This window comes from Schistocerca nitens, chromosome 2, assembly GCF_023898315.1.
Source record: "Schistocerca nitens isolate TAMUIC-IGC-003100 chromosome 2, iqSchNite1.1, whole genome shotgun sequence".
NCBI classification, from domain to species: Eukaryota; Metazoa; Arthropoda; class Insecta; order Orthoptera; family Acrididae; genus Schistocerca; species Schistocerca nitens.
Genome location: NC_064615.1, coordinates 942,539,388 through 942,561,403, shown reverse-complemented (window position 1 = coordinate 942,561,403; position 22,016 = coordinate 942,539,388). Strand labels below are relative to the sequence as shown.

Here is a 22,016-nt window from a genome sequence, read left to right as displayed (position 1 = left end):
CAGTGTGTGAAAAATAGAAAACAGAAAAAAGTGATGAGGATACGGGATTGGAAACTGAAGGAGAGTGAAAATGCTGAGAAGTACAGAGAATTAATCACACAAATATTTCCAAAAGATGTTTTCTGCGATGTAGAAAAAGAATGAAGTTTATCCAAAGACACTTTAGTTGTAGCAGCGCAAAAAGTATGTGGTAGATCATCTGGAAAGGAAAAAGTAAGATAAACAAGTTGGTGGGATGATACCACAATCCAAGCAGTTAGAAGAAAAAATGGAGCACGGTGAAAGTGGTGGAAAACTTAGAATAACGAAGACCATAAAAGACATATAGAGGAAAAGGAGAAGTGCAAAGAGATAGTGGAAACAGCAAAGAAAAAGGAATGGGAAGAGTTCACAAAAAACTTGAAGAAGATGTGAAGAGCAATAAGAAAATATTCTATAAAATGATGAAAAATAAAAGCAAGGCTTCTAAGTACCAGTAAAGATGGAAACAGAAGACGGTACTGTGATTGAAGATCCAGGGAATATAAAATATGTCTGGAAGGAACATTTTAAGAAACTGTTAAACGCTGAGGAGCAGGTACACGAGGAAACAACAAATAACGGAGAAATTGAGAGAAGTTGGGAAGCAGAATTAGGACAAATTACACTGGAAGAAATGGAAATAGCTGAGAAGAAGACGAATGGGGGGAAAGCCCCAGCACCTGATGAAGTATCAGTGGACATGATAACAGCAGCAGGTCCAGTGGGAATGCTGTGGCTGTATAGAGTATTATCAAGTGTGTGGAGAAATTGTACAATACCTGACGATTGGAGAAGAGGAGACATTGTTCCCATCTTCAAACAAGGCAATAAAAGACTTCGTAAAAACGACAGACGAATAACCCTTATGAGTCATACAGCCAAGATTTTTGAAAGAATTTTACTAAATCGGATAAGTGAAAGGATAGAAAAGGAGCTGAGTGAATAACAACATGGGTTTAGGAAAGGAAGAAGCACGATCGACCTGATATTTTCTAACCATCAGCTGATGGAGAAAAGTTGGGAGTATAACAAAAGGCTGATAATGGTTTTTATAGACATAGAAAAGGCATATGACTCAGTTAACAGGGAAATACTATGGGAAGAAATGAAGAAGATAGATATAGAAGATGGATACATTCATGTAATAAAGACATTGTACAGAGGACACAATTGTAGAATTAGAACGCCACTGGGGAGCTCTGAATACTTAGAAATAAGACAAGGATTTAAGCAAGGACGTATTCTATCTCCTGCATTTTTTAATGTTGTGATGGAGGGAATGAATAGGGCAGTTAAAGATATAGTAAAAGAAAAAGAGAAAAAGATGATTTTTGTAGATGATATGGTAATATGGGGTGAGAAAGAGGTAGATGTACAGTTACAACTTGATGCGTGGAAGGAAATAATGAAAAGGTATGGATTAAAAATAAATAAAGATAAGAGTGAAGTAATGGTATTTGGAAGAGAGAAAGGGATCAACAGAAATATTACCTTGAATGGAGAACCCCTCAAAGTGGTAGAAAGTTTCACTTATTTAGGGAGTGAAATATCTAGGAATGGAAGAATAACTAACGAAATTAATAGTTTACAGAAGGGAGGCAATTTCTTCCAAACAATAAAACACTGGATTTGGAATAAGGAAGCTTCAGAAAAAGCAAAACTCCTCAGGTATAAGAATTATTATTTCCCTATTGTCACTTATGGTGGATAAACATGGACAATGACAGAAAGGGACTGGAACAGACTGCAAGCAGGGGAAATGAAATTTCTCAAAGCACTTAAAGGAAACACAAGAATGGACAGAGTAAAGAATGTAGAGATTAGAAAGGACCTTAAACAAGAAAGTATGAGAGAAGAAATTGGAAAAAAGTTACTAAGATAGTATGGGCATGTTAAGAGGATGCATGGGCAGTGACTCCCCAAAATTATGCAAGAACTAAAGATGGATGGGAAAAGACCTAGAGGGCACACAAGAACACGGTGGAAAACAGGAGTGAGAATATCTGTGGAAAGGAGAGGTGTGACCTGGCAGCAAGTGGAGGAAGAAATGTGGTGGGAGGACCAAGCCAAATGGAGAGGACTAGTCAGCACCCAGAACTGGCAGTAGCTGGAGGGGGATCCGGATATGGATAGAATTTTTCTTTGTATTGCAGTAAAACTAATTAAGCACACCATTTGCTCAACAACACATTACACAGTAAATTTCCGCAAGACAAACATTATGAATTGCATATCCAACAACAAACTGAATTATATTAAACAAATATAGAATGTTACACTCGTTTCTTTCTAGTTCAAAAAATTGTATTCAAAATAAACTTTCTCCTTCAGAAAATCTGATATGAAACATTTTACGTTAACTTCAAAATCAGTGAACTTCTCAACTGTTCTACAATTCTCACTTACTGACATAGTTAACAATACTTGGATAGGTACATGATAAAAGGTCTTACATTGTTTGACAAAATGCTGCCTAAATTGAAACTGTTACAAACACTAATGCTATTCTGAGTCTTGCATATTAATACTTTTCTGACTCTGATTGAAAAATCACTTCTTTTAAAAAATACTCATTGGATTTAAACAAACACAACATGGAAGAGAATGAGACACTGATAAGGCAATATGCTAAGACTGAATTCTTTAGTTCAAAAAATTGTATTCAAAATAAAGTTTCTCCTTTACAAAAATCTGATATGAAACATTTTACATTAACTTCAAAATCAGTGACCCTCTCAACAGTTCTACAATTCTCACTTACTGACATAGTTAACAGTTCTTGGATAAGTTCACGACAAAAGGTTTTACATCGTTTGACAAAATAGATTCAAAAATTAACTTGTCTGTATCAGAATTACAAAACATATAAAATATTACAAATCAGGTATACCTAGTCAAGATATGCATTAAATCTGATGGCAAATGCTTGGTTCCTACATTCAAGGGACGATACTGTTAGAATTAGCATAATCCACGTTGTGTTCCTGCATACTTAAAACTAAATATATCCAAATTACTTGCCTTACAAAACTGTACTATGCTGCATCCATAGGCCAACAGCTAAATTCTCACAGCTAGCCACTAGCTTTAAGTCTTACACCCTACCTTTAACAAAGTGCAATGCAAGTGCTATTACACTCTGTGCGCCCCTACTTAAAATCGATTCTGCCACTCAGGCAACGTCTTTGGTCCAGTGTGTCGAAGATACAATCTCTTCTACATGTGATAACCATTACATGACATTTTTCATGAAATATGTTAGAAAATCTGGCTCCATGTACAAGTTGATCCCTCACGCAGTCATGCATGCTAATATAAGAAGTCAGTATCATAACCAATCTCGTAAGTAATGGTGAAAAAAATGTTTTTAGGTGTAAAACTTCTGTGACAGTCTCCCACAAACACCTCCAATTATGTGGCACAAGGTAAGACAGATTTTCCTAGAAAGGACACAACTTACACGAAATATATATTAACATCATACAATATCACTGCGAGGAATCATCAATATGTCAATATAATCCTCATTATTGGATTGTAGCTCAGGGTATAACACTCATTAAACATCAATATTCCATGATTATTCCATAAAATTGGTGCAGTTCATGGCATGAACACTCATTAAATAATACCCTTATACCTAATAAAAAATACAAAAAAAATTATCCTTAATCCTAAATCTTTACAGGTAATATGCCTAATTTACCTAGTACACCAAGAGGAAAGTGTTTATAAAAGCCTGCCAGAAAACAGTGTGAGAAGTGTCAATGACGTTTAATTCCATATCAGTTGCTTATGTCATGCTTTATATGTACTGATTTTCCTGCTCTTTCATGAACTTCTATTTATGTGCATAATGTCTCGTTTGAATACAATGAGACTTTGGTACACTGGTTTTGCAAAATTTACAGACTGGATGAGAACATGTAATGGACATGAGGTACAGGGTACATTCATTTCTTAAATCTATGTAGGTGAAAGCAAGTAAACTGGTGACATAATCAAGTACAAGAGATATACCGCATCTTAGAGCACAATAATTGGCATAAATGAAACTTGGCAACATTAAAAACTACAAAGGGTGATTAACTTAACAGGAAATGTAATAATAATTCATCAGACAATATCATAAATTTCAGCATAGTATCATAAAAAGTAGTACATTACATGGTATCAGTAAAGACAAAATAGCATCAGAAATAAATGATCATAAGATATATAGAGGCTACACACTAAAGGACACAAATTCGTATTATGAAAAATTGTTTCAGTTACACTTTGTAGCGGTCAGACTAATCAAGGGATGTGTTCCGCTGGACACAGGTCAAAATAAATGTTCTCTTTCAGTTGTTTTCATGAACACCTGCATGAAAACAAAAAAAAAAGAGAACAAGAAATAAGCAACGCCTACACTTACGGCAAGAGAACCGACCTTCAGTAAATATGGTGCCAGGTACCAACTGTACCTTTGTACTGGAGTGAGACTATGGTGACTTGTTTAGCTGCTCTTGGACGATGGACCAACCTACTATGGCTAATGCTCTGATGTGAAACTGCAAAGAACTGGACTTTATAATGCAGCCACATCTACATGCATATAAGCTTCAGCCATGCAAGAACCTCTCCTTAACCATTTTCCCATTATTTTCTTGACAACTATGGATATATTTTACTCCGAGTTTCACTAATGTTATGCATCTTCTAACAACATGATTTTAGAACAATTTTTATATGATATGACCAGACTTTATATTTACTACTTATGCACCAGAGCACCTGCTTGCTCAAGAGCTCAAAGAATTGTACTGTATTTACGATTATATTGTGGTGATTATGTAATAACTATTATTCATATTGTAAATACTTATGTAAAAAATTTGCCCTACGTTTGGTGTCCATTGCACATCCAGACCATATGGCAGATTTAACAAACCCTGCTGGAGGGCTATGTGAGGGATCCACTTGTACATGGAGACCGATTTTCTAACATATTTAATGAAAAATGACATGTAATGGTTATCACATGTAGAAGAGATTGTATCTTTGACACCACTGAACCAAAGGTGTGGCCTGAGTGGCAGAATCGATTGTACGAGGGTTGAATGAAAAGTAATGCCTCCACCTTCGTTAATTGGATTTGGATGGGAAGATTTTAATAAATCAAACGCAGAAATAATCCATAGAATGATATCTTTATTTACTAATATAAACTTTTCCTCATAATCACCAGCCAACTGGATACGTTTCTGCCAACGATGAACAAGTTTTCTGAGGCTGTCACGGAAGAAGTCGACACTCTGTTTCCGCAACTACAGTCTCAGAGTTCTCTCAACGTCTTCATCAGGAGCATAATGATGTCCTCGCAGATCGTCGTTCTTTATTGGGAACAGATGGAAGTCAGACGGTGCTAAATCTGGACTGTATGGAGGATGCCGTACATTGGTGAGATTCAGTCTCTGGAAGTTCTGCTTTGGTGGTACGTGAAGTGTGCATTATCATACAACAGTGTGACCCACACGTTCTTGTGAAATGCCGATTGTGCTCGCAATTTCTCTCTGAGTGGTACGACGATCGTCCTGTATCAATCTGTCAACATTTTTCTTGTGAAACTTGTTGGTTTCTGTCACAGGACGGTCAACTCTTTGTGACGCAGGTCAGATGTTCCCACTTCAACATCTTTAAACTTACTCGTCCAACGGCGCACAGTACTCACATCAACACAATCACCATAAACTTTCATTCTCTGATGAATCTCCTTTGGGGTGCCACCTTCTGCAGTCAAGAATTCAATGACAGCACGTTGCTTAAATTGTATTGACCGAGCCAGTACGTGCCCATACCAATGCTGCCAACTGTTGAAGAGTTACGAAGGTGGAGACATTAATTTTCAGTCAACCCTCGCAAGCAGGGGTGCGCGGAGTGCAGCAGCAGTATCCGTTGCACTCTGTTAAAGGTAGGATGTAAGGCTTAAAGCTAGTGGCTAGCTGTTAGCCTATGGACGCAGCATAATACAGTTTTGTGAGGTAATGAAACTTCGTGTATTTAGTTTTAAGTACGCAGGAACGCAATGTGGATTTTGATAATTCTAACAGTATTGTCCCTTGAATGTAGGAACCAAGAGTTTGCCATCAGATTTAATGTGTAAGTTGATTAGGTATACCCGATTTGTAATATTTTGTGTGTTTTGTAATCCTGATACACACAAGTTAATTTTTGAATCTATTTTGTCAAAAGATGTAAGACCTTTTGTCATGTAACTATCCAAGTATTGTTAATTACGCCAGTAAGTGAGAATTGTAGAACAGTTGAAAAGTTCACCGATTTTGAAGTTAACGTAAAATGTTTCATATCAGATTTTTGTGAAGGAGAAACTAATTTTTAATACAATTCTTTGAACTAAAGAATTCCGTCTTAGCTTATTGCCTTATCAATGTCTCATTCTCTTCCATGTTGTGTCTGTTTAAATCCAATGAGCATTTTTTAAAGGAAATGATTTTTCAATCAGACAGAAAAATATTAATGTGCAAGAATCATAAAAGTATTAATGATTGCCACAGTTTCAATGCTGGCAGCATTGCACAGTGCTGTGCCAATATCCAAATTATCACTGAACATTTGCAAGGTTATTCATTTATCAACTAATCAACTGACGTTATTTGTATGAGGCTATTTTAAGGCCGGCATTGCACTTCGCTGAGCCAAAATTGAATATTTTGTATGCATACTTTGGACAGAACAGAATACCAAGATCACATCCGTTGCGACTCAAGAGCTAAGGAAAATGTATTTCATTGTTTTTTGCATAGGGAATGCCATCAGTTTATTGTACAGGGCAATAGAACTCGGTGCTCACGAAATTGGGAAAACTTCACAGGGATTGATTTCGTCATAGGCATTACATACTGGTTTTCCAGATCGAATGGTTTAATTTTTCTTTGGATTACAGTAAAACTGATTAAGCACACTATTTGCTCAACAACACGCTACACAGTAAATTTCCGCAAGACAATTATTACGCATTGTATTTCCAATAACAAACTGAATTACATTAAACAAATAAAGAACGTTACACTACAAAAGGTGTGCTTACTTACTGAAAAAAATTTTACCTTCCTAGATCTTGAAGGGTTTATGGAATTGATATGACTTGTCGTTCGAGAGCACTGAGTATCTGAAGAACTAGTAAGATGGGCCAGACTGCTCAACCATGACCCAAAAAACCACTAACTATTGCGCGATTTTTCTGTTTCTTTAAAAGTATATCAAAGATCTGTTCTCTCCTCTTCATCACAATCATAGATATGGTCACAAGAGATCTGCAGCAAACCACACCCTGGGCGATACTGTATCTGATGATGTGCTATTGGCTTCTGAAGATAAGACTGACCTGCACTGTCAAGTCCAAGCCTGGAAGAACAGCCTTGTAGAAGTAGGTCTGCGACCCAGAAAAACACCCATTTCGTTACCACAGATCTGAATGACTCAGAGACAGTCAGATACAGTGGTGTTGACTTCCCAACAACAAGGACTTTCATGTACCTTTAGTTGACAGTTGTAGTGGGCTGGGCTCAGCAGCTTTGCAAACCTATCTCAACCAATAACATCACGCGAGTTTGTAAATGTCGCTATGGCAACGCCTCAGTGTTGTCACAGCTTTGTAGATGGCTATTGTTTTCGTCTGCAGCCGTTAGCGTCTCTCAGCTGAAAGTTGGCAACAATTTTGCGAGCTGTCAGGGATCTTCTTTCACCATCTTGACTACAGACTCGACAGTTGATGTTGATGGAAGTCTCGGTGCAGAAATCTCTAAGCATCTGAGCATCAAATGGCTCAAACAGCTTTTTGTGACTGGTGTGCTCTGTGATCAGAAGATTGCAGACAGGTTCAAGTCGAAACTATACTGATCTGTAATCTGTTGAGTTGCTCTGTATGGTGCTGAATTTTGGCCTTCACCAAAAGAAGCAGAACAACCACTTGCGGTTATGGAAGAAAGATGCTCAAGTGATCATCTGTTTTAAACAGCACGATCATGCCACAACTGATGAAGTTCGTAAATTATATGGAGTAGCTTCATTGTTAGACTAGATGAGAGAAAGCTGTCTACGGTGGTACGAGCATGTTCTTAGAGCAGATACAACCAGTAGCAAAAGTTGGTTTTAGTGTGAGAGTAAATAGTAAACTGCCATTAGGACGACGTAGGCAGCGATGGCTTGACACCCCGCGCGAAGATTTCGAAATCTCAGGCACGTACCATGATCAGGCACAAGATCGAATGAAATGGCGACAGTGAAAACAGAGGGACACACACTTAGAAAGAAGAAGAAGGACCAAGTTACTTGAAGAGTAATGAATTGACTTCTTATTAGGACTCCAAAGGGAAAGTACAGAATTAAGTGCAAACTAAAACAGGAATGTGGAAAACAATGCAGACGAAACTCACCAAGTTTAGACGCATAAGGAAACAATTACTGCAGTATTATTGCAAAGGCAAGAATATACATTGACCTCATCATAATAATCAATAAATATTTGGAGTCACTGTGAATACACTTTTCTGGTTTCGTATACGTAACATCTGGAAATATTCTATACTGTGTAGTTGAGCATCTTGTCAGAAACTGGAAACAGTTGGAAGAATATGCAGTAACATCCAAAGTTATCGATACTATAAATGAAAAGGACTGCGTTCTCTGTCCGTAACTGGCACAGCATGAGAATAATAACAACAAAAGAGACACTTCCTTAGTGATGTTTAATTTCTCACAAACCAGTTTTTGGTTTGTTGGCCATCGTAACCACAGATAAAGTAACGAGAGACTTACAAAGATGTTAATGATAGACCAATGAGAGTTTTTACAAAGGAAAGCGTTATATTGAAAATGGAAACAAAAACTTTATACTTTAAAAATGAGTAATGAATCTGATTTTATAGTTGTTATCTATGAAACGTCCCCTTAGAAAAATTTATTAATGACTGTGTTAAACTGACACACAATATTTTTAACGCAACGCAATCTGACTTTCAAAAATCCCTACAAAAGAATGGCCATGACTAACAATAACCTATACCTTTCATGAATCACTTACCTCACAAAAATCTTCGTTACTCAAACTACTGCAATACATCGTGCGCCAGTACTGCCAACTGAATAAAAGATTCTAACTACTGAAGGCACTAACTACTGATAGGCATAGTTATCTACTGCCAACTGAATAAAAGATTCTAACTACTGAAGGCACTAACTACTGATAGGCATAGTTATCAAATGAAAGATTTTGATAGAGAACAAACAATGTATTTACCTTAATAGTGTTCAAAAGTCATAATATATATATATATCAGTTCATGATATCCAGTATTACAAATTTACTCTTTCTGGCGGACACACGTCAAGATCATGCGCTCTTAAAATTCTGCCATCTCTCTCCCCACGTCCACCACTGCTGGCGGCTCACCTCCAACTGCGCAATGCTACGCGCTGTTAACAGCCAACTGCCCGACACTACAATAGCAACTATTCCAACAATGCCAACCAGCCACAGACTTCACACAGCACAGCCAGTGATTTACATACAGAGCGCTAGGTGACGTTACCAACATAAAAACCTAAACAGCCTACTCACATCTTGTTCGATTAGGTATGCATAATTGGATGGAACTTCTCTCCCATCGCCCCCGGACCTAGCTGTAGGGAGGTGGGTTTCGAGCTTCAGCCACATAACTAGCACTACCGTAGGTGCAGCCACGAAAGGAAAGGTATCTGTGGAGAGGCCAGACAAACATGTGGTTCCTGAAGAGGGGCAGCAGCGTTTTCAGTAGTGTTAGGGCCAAAGTCTGGATGATTGACTGATCTGGTCTTGTAACGTTAGCCACTGTGGCGGTGATATACTGGTACTGCAAATGGCTGAAAGAGAAGACAAGCTACAGTAGTTATTTTTCCATAGGGCGCGCAGCTCTTCTGTACGGTTAAATGATTTGGCATCATCTTGGGTAACGATCTCTGAAGGTGAAATGGGCCCCTATTAGGATCTCCAGGCGGAGACTACTCAGGGGGATATCGTCATCAGTAAAAACAAAACTGGCATTCTAAAGGTCGGAGACTAGACTGTCAGATCCCTTAATTTTATGGAGAGAGTAAAATTTAAATGTTATGGAAGACTAGAATTCGATAGTAGGAAAAGGAAGAGAAGGAAAAATGATAGGAGAATATGGACTGACGGTAAAGAATGAAAGAGGAAATCGCCCGTAGAATCTTGTACAGAACATGATTCAGTCATTGCTAACAGTTTAATAATCGTGAAACATGTAAGAAGGCTGTGTAGACGAGAAGGACCTGGAGAGAGTGGACGGTTTCAGATTGATTACGCAATGGTAACACATAGATTTTGAAACCAGGTTTTAAACTGTAAGACATTTCCAGGGGCAGACGTGGGCTCTGACCACAGTTTATTGGTTACGAACTGTAGATAAAAACTTACGAAACTGCAATAAGGTATCAAATTAAGGAGTTAGGACGTGGATAAATCGAAAGAACCATAGATTGAGAGTTTCGCAGGGAACAACATGTGACTAAAACAGGGGAGGAGGATACATTAGAAGACGAGCTTTGCGAGATGAAATAGTGAAAGCAGCAGGGGATCAAAAAAGTAAAAAGGCAAAGATTCTTGGATAACGTAGATAATATTGAATTAAATTCTGTTCAGATCGCTCCATAAATCCAAGAAGAATCTTGGACTTCTCATGGAAAACTTTGGAGTGGGGTCCTGTAATTTCTCTCTGAGCGGCAGCCGCTCCTCAATATCTCGTGTAGTAATCTGGATTTCGTCCATGTCCATTCCAACTTCTTTGGGCCACATACTACCCATTTTTAATTTACCAAAGTAAGCTAACAGTCTTTTTGTCAGTCTGTTGGGATCTATACTTTGGATTTGGCGTTAGAAAGCTATTCCTCTTTTCCTAATCAGGTTTGTAATTTTTCAATACGTTTATAAAGTTGACTATTTTGATATCTTATGCACCGTGTCTGCTCTATAAGTGGTCCTAGAATTTTCCTTAGTAGTTTTCTTTCTGTAGTTTCAAGTGCTTCCGTCATCGCCTTTTTGTTCAGAGTTAAACGTTCTGCTGCATAAAGTGCTTCTGGACGAATTAGTGTAGAGTAGTGTGTAAGTTTAGAACGATGGATATCGATTTCATATCGTATACGTCGTTAGTGAGGTGGCATGCCACTTTCGTTTTATTAACTCTTGCTTCAATAGCTTCTTTCTCCGAAATTCCTCGTTCAATTACTTCTAGATATTTAAACTTGTTAGTTTTCCCAATTTTCCCATATCTAGTTTTCAATATGTTTAGAGGTGCCTTAATTTTTGTAATAATATGGTTTTCTGAAAGGAGATTTGAAACCTGTTTTTCCAGCTTGATCTTTAAGCAAATCTATTTGGCTAGTGGTTGTTTCCGTTGAATCTGACAAAATAGCTAGATCGTCCGCAAACGCTAAACATCCAACTTGTAGGTTGTCCCTTTTGTAATAATCGAAGTCCCTCACTGATTTGGCTTTGTTCAACTGACATTTTGCATCCCCTTATTACTTTTTCTAGAACACAATTAAAGAGCAACGAGGAGAGACCATTTCCCTGTCTCACTCCAGTTTTGGTGTCAAAACTTCTAGAAATTTAGCTTTAGAATGATGTCGGTCAGTGTTTGCTTTATTAAAGTCCTGATTTTACTACACAAGAGTTTCTGTGTATTTCAAACGGTAACGTCCTGTCAACTAAGTCATAGGCTTTCCGGGGTTACTGATGAATGGAATACAACCCGTCGGCTTTGACCAATGACGTCAGATGTTATCAAAGATGATGTATTGCACAGATTTAACAGCAAAGACGAGTACTGAGAAACAAATGAATCTAGGACAATGAAAACAGACGGTAGACACATAGCACGTACATTCAATTTCGAACGTAATTTAAGTATTTCACTTCTTTGAGTCCTATTATCGTATTATTCAATGGACGTGATTTGTCTATTCCTATGAATATGCAAGACTTGAAGCAGTGTTCCCCAACTGCAGTACTAATACAAATTTTACAGCCGTCGCTTTTTTTCACCTTCGCTAGCACTAGTATTACTACGATATTTTTCAGTCGACTGATTCGACTGATCAGTCGACTGATTCAGTAGGAGTAATCCACTAAATTACAGGCCCATATCGTTAACGCCGATATGCTGCAGGATTTTGGAACTATTATTGTGTTAGAACATTATGAATTACCTCGAAGAAAACGGTCTATTGACACACAGTCAACATGGGTTTAGAAAACATCGTTCCTGTGAAACATAAGTAGCTCTTTATTCACATAAAGTGTTGAGAGCTATTGACAAGGGATTTCAGATCGATTCCGTATTTCTGGATTTCCGGAAGGCTTTTGACACTGTACCACACAAGCGGCTTATAGTGAAATTGTGTGCTTATGGAATATCGTCTCAGTTATGTGACTAGATTTGTGATGTCCTGTCAGAGAGGCCACAGTTCGTAGTAATCGTCGGAAAGTCATCGAGTGAAACAGAAGTGATTTCTGGCGTTCGCCAAGGTAGTGTTATAGGCCCGATGCTGTTCCTTATCTATATAAACGATTTGGGAGACAATCTGAGCAGCCGTCTTCGATTGTTTGCAGATGACGCTGTCGTTTATCGACTAATAAAGTCATCAGAAAATCAAAACAAACTGCAAAACGATTTAGAAAAGATCTCTGAATGGTGCTAAAAGTGGCAGCTGACCCTAAATAACGAAAAGTGTGAGCTCATCCACATGAGTGCTAAAAGGAACTCGTTAAACTTCGGTTACACGATAAATCAGTCTAATCTAAAAGTCGTAAATTCAACTAAACACCTAGGTATTACAATTACGAACAATTTATATTGGAAGCACCACATAGAAAATGTTGTGGAGAAGGCTAACCAAAGACCTACTAAGGAGACTGCCCACACTACGATTGTCCGTCCTCTTTTAGAATACTGCTGCGCGGTGTGGGATCCCTACTAGATAGGACTGACGGAGTTCATCGAAAAAGTTTAAAGAAAGACAGCACGTTTTGTATTATCACGAAATATGGGAGAGAGTGCCACAGAAATGATACAGGCTTTGGGCTGGACATCATTAAAAGAAAGGAATTTTTCGTTGCGACCGAATCTTCTCACGAAATTCCAATCACCAATTTTCTCCTCCGAATGCGAGAATATTTTGTTGACAGCGACCTACATAGGAAGGAACGATCACCACGATAAATAGGGAAACCAAAGCTTGTACGGAAAGATATAGGTGTTCATTCTTTCCGCGCGCTACACGAGATTGGAATAATAGAGAATTGTGAAGGTGGTTCGATGAAACCTCTGGCAGGCACTTAAATGTGATTTGCACAGTATCCATGTAGATGTAGATGCTAGTACTGTCGGAGGCGAAAAGACCGACATATGAAATATTTGTATTCCATACTTCCGTTGATCTACATAGGTCAACTGAAGAATACGACAGAACGCTAGCAAAGACGAAAAAAACTGGCATAGTAACGTTGGAATCCTGTAACACAGTTTAACTACGAAGGTAGTATCTCGTTCTTCATTTGACCTATATAGGTCAACTGCAGTACGGGATACAAATTTTACTGTTTTAGTTTTTTTTCACCGACGCTAGTACCGCTATGATAATTTTCACTCGATGCTACTACACTCCTGGAAATTGAAATAAGAACACCGTGAATTCATTGTCCCAGGAAGGGGAAACTTTATTGACACATTCCTGGGGTAAGATACATCACATGATCACACTGACAGAACCACAGGCACATAGACACAGGCAACAGAGCATGCACAATGTCGGCACTAGTACAGTGTATATCCACCTTCCGCAGCAATGCAGGCTGCTATTCTCCCATGGAGACGATCGTAGAGATGCTGGATGTAGTCCTGTGGAACGGCTTGCCATGCCATTTCCACCTGGCGCCTCAGTTGGACCAGCGTTCCTGCTGGACGTGCAGACCGCGTGAGACGACGCTTCATCCAGTCCCAAACATGCTCAATGGGGGACAGATCCGGAGATCTTGCTGGCCAGGGTAGTTGACTTACACCTTCTAGAGCACGTTGGGTGGCACGGGATACATGCGGACGTGCATTGTCCTGTTGGAACAGCAAGTTCCCTTGCCGGTCTAGGAATAGTAGAACGATGGGTTCGATGACGGTTTGGATGTACCGTGCACTATTCAGTGTCCCCTCGACGATCACCAGTGGTGTACGGCCAGTGTAGGAGATCGCTCCCCACACCATGATGCCGGGTGTTGGCCCTGTGTGCCTCGGTCGTATGCAGTCCTGATTGTGGCGCTCACCTGCACGGCGCCAAACACGCATACGACCATCATTGGCACCAAGGCAGAAGCGACTCTCATCGCTGAAGACGACACGTCTCCATTCGTCCCTCCATTCACGCCTGTCGCGACACCACTGGAGGCGGGCTGCACGATGTTGGGGCGTGAGCGGAAGACGGCCTAACGGTGTGCGGGACCGTAGCCCAGCTTCATGGAGACGGTTGCGAATGGTCCTCGCTGATACCCCAGGAGCAACAGTGTCCCTAATTTGCTGGGAAGTGGCGGTGCGGTCCCCTACGGCACTGCGTAGGATCCTACGGTCTTGGCGTGCATCCGTGCGTCGCTGCGGTCCGGTCCCAGGTCGACGGGCACGTGCACCTTCCGCCGACCACTGGCGACAACATCGATGTACTGTGGAGACGTCACGCCCCACGTGTTGAGCAATTCGGCGGTACGTCCACCCGGCCTCCCGCATGCCCACTATACGCCCTCGCTCAAAGTCCGTCAACTGCACATACGGTTCACGTCCATGCTGTCGCGGCATGCTACCAGTGTTAAAGACTGCGATGGAGCTCCGTATGCCACGGCAAACTGGCTGACACTGACGGCGGCGGTGCACAAATGCTGCGCAGCTAGCGCCATTCGACGGCCAACACCGCGGTTCCTGGTGTGTCCGCTGTGCCGTGCGTGTGATCATTGCTTGTACAGCCCTCTCGCAGTGTCCGGAGCAAGTATGGTGGGTCTGACACACCGGTGTCAATGTGTTCTTTTTTCCATTTCCAGGAGTGTAGTATCGAAGGCGAAAAACAAATTCGTATCCCATGCTTCGGTTGACCTATATAGGTCAACTGAAGTCTGGGATGCTTGTAGTAGCGGAGACGAAAGAAGCAACACCTGTAAGTTTGTATCCCGCACTTCATTTCATCTACATAGGTGAGCTGAAGAATAGGATACTAGCGCTAGCGAAAGCGGAAAAGTCGACATACGTTAAATTTGTATCCCATAGTGCAGTTAACCTGTTCAGATCGACTGAAGTTTGAGATAGAACTCTTATATGTCAACTGAGGTATTCCATGCTAACGTTGCCGGCCGCTGTGGGCGAGAGGTTCTAGGCGCTTCAGTCCGAAACCGCGCTGTTGCTACGGTTGCAGCATCGAATCCTGCCTCGGGCTTGGATGTGTGTGATGTCCTTAGGTTAGTCAGGTTTAAGTAGTTCTAAGTCTAGGGGACTGACGACCTCAGATGTTAAGTCCCATAGTGCTTAGAGCCATTTGAACCATGCTAGCGTTACTTCTGTCACTTTTTCCTTTTCCTTTCTTTTTTGCACCAGCATCTCAGTCTTCAGTCGAGCTGTTAAATCCATACCTACAAATTAAAATCAAATAGCAAAAACTGTCCAGAATTAAAAAATTCTTCCGAAATATCTCTAACTCACTAAGAGTGGAAATAAGTACCGAATGAATTGGAACAAATGGTATAAATTATTACAAGCGCCAAAAATCGTACGCCTTGTCTAGCCCTGTCTTTTAAAAACACTTTCATTTATCTCAATTTACAATGATGACGTCTCGCCACAGAAGATAACTGATTCATTATCTATGCCTCGGAAATAAAGACATTAATGTTCATGAGTAAACTATGACGTCATTGGTCAAAGCCGACGGGTTTTAGCCTCTTCTTTAGTTGACCCGGCTTTCCTGAAGTAAACAAAAGTGATTACGAAATTTTTAGATACATTACTATTGAGAATCTGCCCTGGACATGATCTGTTCTTTCTAAAACTAGTTTTTTTTTCAGGCAACTACTATTTTCAAAGGCAGCTACACAGCTCTTTTCATTTGTCGAGCACGGATTGGTCCGTTTCCTCGGAAATCATTACGTTTCAGCTATTATTTGTCCGTGGCTGCGCAACCCAACTCACACAGACGAGGTAAGAAGGACAACGTTCCACACGGAGGGGCGCCTAATCAGCCGAGACGCTGACGGCTTCGTTTCACTGGACGGCGAACGGAAAGCAGGTACACGCGGTGGGGGAGGCGGCGTCATTGACACAGATATTCCACGCGTAGCGCTTTATGGGAGCCTCAGTGCGCTGTAGGCGCCCTGAGGTCTGGACGCCCAGTTTCTGGCTCTGCGGAAAGCAGCCGGCACTGCCATGGAGACGTACGCGGGCCGCGTCGCACTGGTGACGGGCGCCAGCTCCGGCATAGGAGCCGCCGTCGTGCAGGCGCTGCTCAGGAAGGGGCTCACCGTCGTAGGGCTGGCCAGGCGGGTCGACAGAATCAAGGTAGGTCGGCGGCACTGCCAACAGCTCACCTTCGCTTATTGCCGTTCTGCAATCCACAGTCTACACATAGATTTCAACTCGCGCTTTTCTCACGTGACCCCCTGAAAGCAATCGATAAGGCAGTATTTCTTGACTTCTAAAAAGCATTATATCCAGTATATCGACCGTTGCTGTTGTGGTCTTCAGTCCAGAGACTGGTTTGATGCAGCTCTCCATGCTACTCTATCCTGTGCAAGCTTCTTCATCTCCCAGTACCTACTGCCACCTACATCTCTTGGTCTCCCTCTACGATTTTTACCCTTCACGCTGCCCTCCAATACTAAATTGGTGATCCCTTGATGCCTCAGACTATGTCCAACCAACCGATCCCTTCTTCTGGTCAAGCTGTGCCAAAAATTTCTCTTCTCTCCAATTCTGTTCAATACCTCCTCATTAGTTATGTGATCTACCAATCTCATCTTCAGCATTCTTCTGTAGCACCACATTTCGAAAGCTTCTATTCTCCTCTTGTCTAATCTATTTATCGTCCATGTTTCACTTCCATACATGGCTACACTCCATACAAATACTTTCAGAAACGACTTCCTGACACTTAAATCTATACTCGATGTTAACTAATTTCTCTTCTTCAGAAATGCTTTCCTTGCCATTGCCAGTCTACATTTTATATCCTCTCTACTTCGACCATCATCAGTTATTTTGCTCCCCAAATAGCAATACTCATTTACTACCTTAAGAGTCTCATTTCCTAATCTAATTCCCGCAGCATCGCCCGATTTAATTCGACTACATTCCATTATTCTCGTTTTGCTTTTGTTGATGTTTATCTTAAATCCTCCTTTCAAGACCATCTCCATTCCGTTCAGCTGCTCTTCCATGTCCTTTGCTGTCTCTGACAGAATTACAATGTCATCGGCGAATGGCTTTTAATTCCTACTCCAAATTTTTCTTTTGTTTCCTTTACTGCTTGCTCAACATACAGATTGAATAACATCGGGGAGAGGCTACAACCCTGTCTCACTCCCTTCCCAACCACTGCTTCTCTTTTATGCCCCTCGACTCTTATAACTGCCATCTGCTTTCTGTAAAAATTGTAAATAGCCTTTCGCTCCCTGTATTTTACCCCTGCCACCTACAGAATTTGAAAGAGAGTATTCAAGTCAACATTGTCAAAAGCTTTCTCTAAGTCTACAAATGCTAGAAACATAGGTTTGCCTTTCTTAATCTATTTTCTAAGATAAGTCGTAGAGTCAGTATTGCCTCACGTGTTCCAACATTTCTACGGAATCCAAACTGATCTTCCCCGAGGTCGGCTTCTACCAGTTTTTCCATTCGTCTGTAAAGAATTCGTGTTAGTATTTTGCAGCTGTGGCTTATTAAACTGATAGTTCGGTAATTTTCACATCTGTCAACACCTGCTTTCTTTGGCATTGGAATTATTATATTCTTCTTGAAGTCTGAGGGTATTTCGCCTGTCTCATACATCTTGCTCACCAGATGGTAGAGTTTTGTCAAGACTGGCTCTCCCAAGGCTGTCAGTAGTTCTTAATGGAATGTTGTCTATCCCGGGGGCCTTGTTTCGACTCAGGTCTTTCAGTGCTCTGTCAAACTCTTCACGCAGTATCATATCTCCTATTTCATCTTCATCTACGTTCTCTTCCATTTCTATAATATTGTCCTCAAGAACATCACCCTTGTATAGACCCTCTACATACTCCTACCACCTTTCTGCTTTCCCTTGTTTGCTTAGAACTGGGTTTCCATCTGAGTTCTTGATATTCATAGAAGTGGTTCTCTTTTCTCCAAAGGTCTCTTTAATTTTCCTGTAGGCAGTATTTATCTTACCCCTAGTGATATGTGCCTCTACATCCTTACATTTGTCCTCTAGCCATCCCTGCTTAGCCATTCTGCGCTTCCTGTCGACCTCATTTTTGAGACGTTTGTATTCCTTTTTGCCTGCTTCATTAACTGCATTTTTATATTTTCTCCTTTCATCAGTTAAATTCAATATCTCTTCTGTTACCCAAGGATTTCTATTTGCCCTCGTCTTTTGACCTACTTGATCCTCTGCTACCTTCACTATTTTGTCTCTCAAAGCTACCAATTCTTCTTCTACGTTATTTCTTTCCCCCATTCTTCTCAATCGTTCGCTAATGCTCTTCCTGAAGCTCTCGACAACCTCTGGTTCTTTCAGTTTATCCAGGTCCCATCTCCTCAAAGTCCCACCTTTTTGCAGTTTCTTCAGTTTTAATCTACAGTTCATAACCAATAGATTGTGGTCAGAGTCCACATCTGCCTCTGGAAATGTCTTACAATTTAAAACCTTGTTCCTAAATCTCCGTCTTACCATTATATAATCTATCTGATACCTTCTAGTATCTCCAGGCTTCTTCCATGTATACAACCGTCTTTCATGATTCTTGAACCAAGTGTTATCTCTGATTAAGTTATGCTCTGTGCAAAATTCTAGCAGGCGGCTTCCTCTTTCATTTCTTCCCCCCAATACATATTCACCTACTACGTTTCCTTCTCTCCCTTTTCCTACTATTGAATTCCAGTCACCCATGACTATTAAATTTTCGCCTCCGTTCACTATCAGAATAATTTCTTTTATCTGATCATACATTTCATCAATCTCTTTTTCATCTGCGGAGCTAGTTGGCATATAAACTTGTACTACTGTGGTAGGCGTAGGCTTCGTATCCATCTTGTCCGACTATGCTTATTATTTTAATTACTACCCTTTGAGGTAACAAGCAAAATTTCTGACTGGATTAAAGTTTCCTTGGGATGAGGACTCAAAATGTTATATTGGATGTAGCGTCACCGAAGGATGTAGAATTAACTTCAGGTGTGCATAGGGAAATCTGTTGGGACCCTTGACGTTCATGTAGTGCATTAATGATCTTGTTTACCGAAGACTGTCTGAAAGAACAGACGCCACATATGACACTGAAGTCGGTACTCTTGCTCAGCTGCAGTCATAGGCTCGGCATATCGTACCGTATTGTCCGGCTCTAGGGACTGAGCGGCCGTGTGCGTCCTGTTGCCTTCGACCGAGCAGCAGCGACTGCTTCCTCTATAGGGCTCGACGCAACCGCCGGAATGTGTCTCCTCGACCGTGGCTCATACTCCCGCCCCTTAAACTCCTCAATGGGTCATTCAGTCCATCGGCGACACAGGCTTTTCAATTGCGTTATCTGCTCAGACTCTCTTAGTGCCCTTCACAGCCTCTGTATATTGTACGCCGTCCATCCCTTAGGGCTTAGGGCAACGCGTCCAGGAAAGCTACCACTCGCTCACGCTTGAGGGAGCCACTGTGATGTTTATGTGGGTTCCTGGTCATGTCGGTCTGACAGAAAACGACGCTGGTGATGCCTCTGCCAGGGCTGCAATCCTCGTACCTCAGCCCGCTAGTTCTTACATTCTCTCCGGTGACTTCCGTGTTGCCGTCTATCAGCTGTTGGTGTCACTTTGGCATCACCATTGATCTCCCCTTCGTGGGGACAAGCTCCGGGTTATTAAGCTTCTCCCAGCCTCTTGGACGACCTCCTCTCGGCCTTCTCGCCTCGAGAAGATCAATTTAACTAGGCTGGCTATCAGGCACTGTCTTTTTAGCCATTGCCATTTGTTAAGTGGTGCTCCTCCACCACTTCGTGCACATTGCGCTCAACTTTTGACGGTCCGCCATTTCCTGACTGAATGCCCTTTTTTTAACAGCTTACTTTTTCGTTTGTGTTAGCCGTCTGAGTTATCGGACGTTTTAGAGAACGACCCGCGGGCTGTTGACCGCGTTTTACTTTTTATCCATCGTAGCAGTTTGGCGCAGGTTACAGACCTTTCTCCAAGTCCCTGTTTTTAACTGTCTTCTCTTCAGTCGATTGGCATTGACGTGCAGTCGTTTTCAGCTCCTATCTTTGTCTTCGTGTTCTACAGTTTTGATATGGGCACGTATGGTCCTAGTTGTTTTTGCGCCCCAAAACTAAACAAAACAACCTCAATGGGCAGAGTTCCCTGGGGAGAACTCAAAAGTATGCTAGGTTCGCCACTTGACAATGAAGTTACAGTTATGACAATCACTGATAAATGAGCAGTTCTGGTACGTAAACTATTTAAGAACATTGCTGAAAGCCCAGTTTTTTTTCACAACCGTCTTAACTCAAAATAAGTGGCGATGACGTTGAAAACACTCCAAAATGTACTACGTAGCATATGAAGTAGCAGCCAAGAGCACATTACTTCAGTGAATTGGTGTCATTCACATGATTTGAAATGTGATGTTCTCCATAGAGGAACTAAACACAGAAAACTGACATTACTTGACATTCAGGCCCTTGATAAACTCCAATCAAGGAATCCTGACTTGGTCCTTCACGAATAAACACAGTTCCATTACTCGCCCATGTTAGAGTCGCAGCAGCCAGTTGTTATTTTTCTCACCACTAGATAATAACCTTGTTATAACTGTTCCACACCCACATTCCACAGGTTTCTTTCTCGTCCATACCACCCCCACCCCCTCTGTTTATGTCTGTTCATCACATTCACCAGTTTGTCCATAACACGTAGTAGCAGGTGTCCATTACTCACTTGTACAACATTATCGGCTTGTACATTCACATAGTTTTAATATTTGAATGTACTGTAATATATGATTTATTTGTTCAGAGTTTCTTTAGGTATTACATTATGCTTGTGTTCAGAATCTATATAGTCATACAATGCCACATATCTTGGTAAAACACTTCTTGTGCAGCTATGAATTTTAGTTGAAGTTGTGTGGATTTTAGTATTAAGTTATCTGACGATGGCCTACGAAGCCTAAAGCCGTTCATAAAACTGTTAAATAAATAACTGTGGGACATTAATACTGTGCTTTAAAACTATTAGTAACATTTCTCCAACTGCATCAGAAAATACCATGCATTTCCTAAAGATAGTTTCTGGAAACACAGAATCTACTCTGTAGGAATCAACATGGATTCCTGAAACAGCGATCGTGTGAGACCCATCTCGCTTTATTTGTTCGTGAGACCCAGAAAATATTAGATACAGGCTCCCAGATAGATTCCATTTTCCTTGACTTCCGGAAGGCGTTCGATACAGCTCTACACTGTCGCCTGATAAACAAAGTAAGAGCCTACGGAATATCAGACCAGCTGTGTGACTGGATTGAAGAGTTTTTAGCAAACAGAACACAGCATGTTGTTCTCAATAGAGAGACGTCTACAGACGTTAAAGTAGCCTCTGGCATGCCACAGGGGAGTGTTATGGGACCATTGCTTTTCACAATATATATAAATGACCTAGTAGATAGTGTCGGAAGTTCCATGCGGCTTTTCGCGGATGATGCTG

The 22,016-nt window shown here is 40.9% G+C and overlaps 1 protein-coding gene across 1 annotated transcript in view; it reads left to right on the top strand.

The window, feature by feature from the left end:
* Positions 1-16,477: 16,477 nt before the first annotated feature.
* The window catches only part of LOC126234723 (farnesol dehydrogenase-like), a 38,037-nt gene continuing 32,498 nt past the window's right edge, over positions 16,478-22,016 (top strand). The window contains exon 1 of the mRNA XM_049943470.1: positions 16,478-16,661. Coding sequence (XP_049799427.1) covers positions 16,530-16,661 — 132 coding nt within the window. The 5' untranslated portion in view covers positions 16,478-16,529. The remainder of the gene's footprint in view (positions 16,662-22,016) is intronic.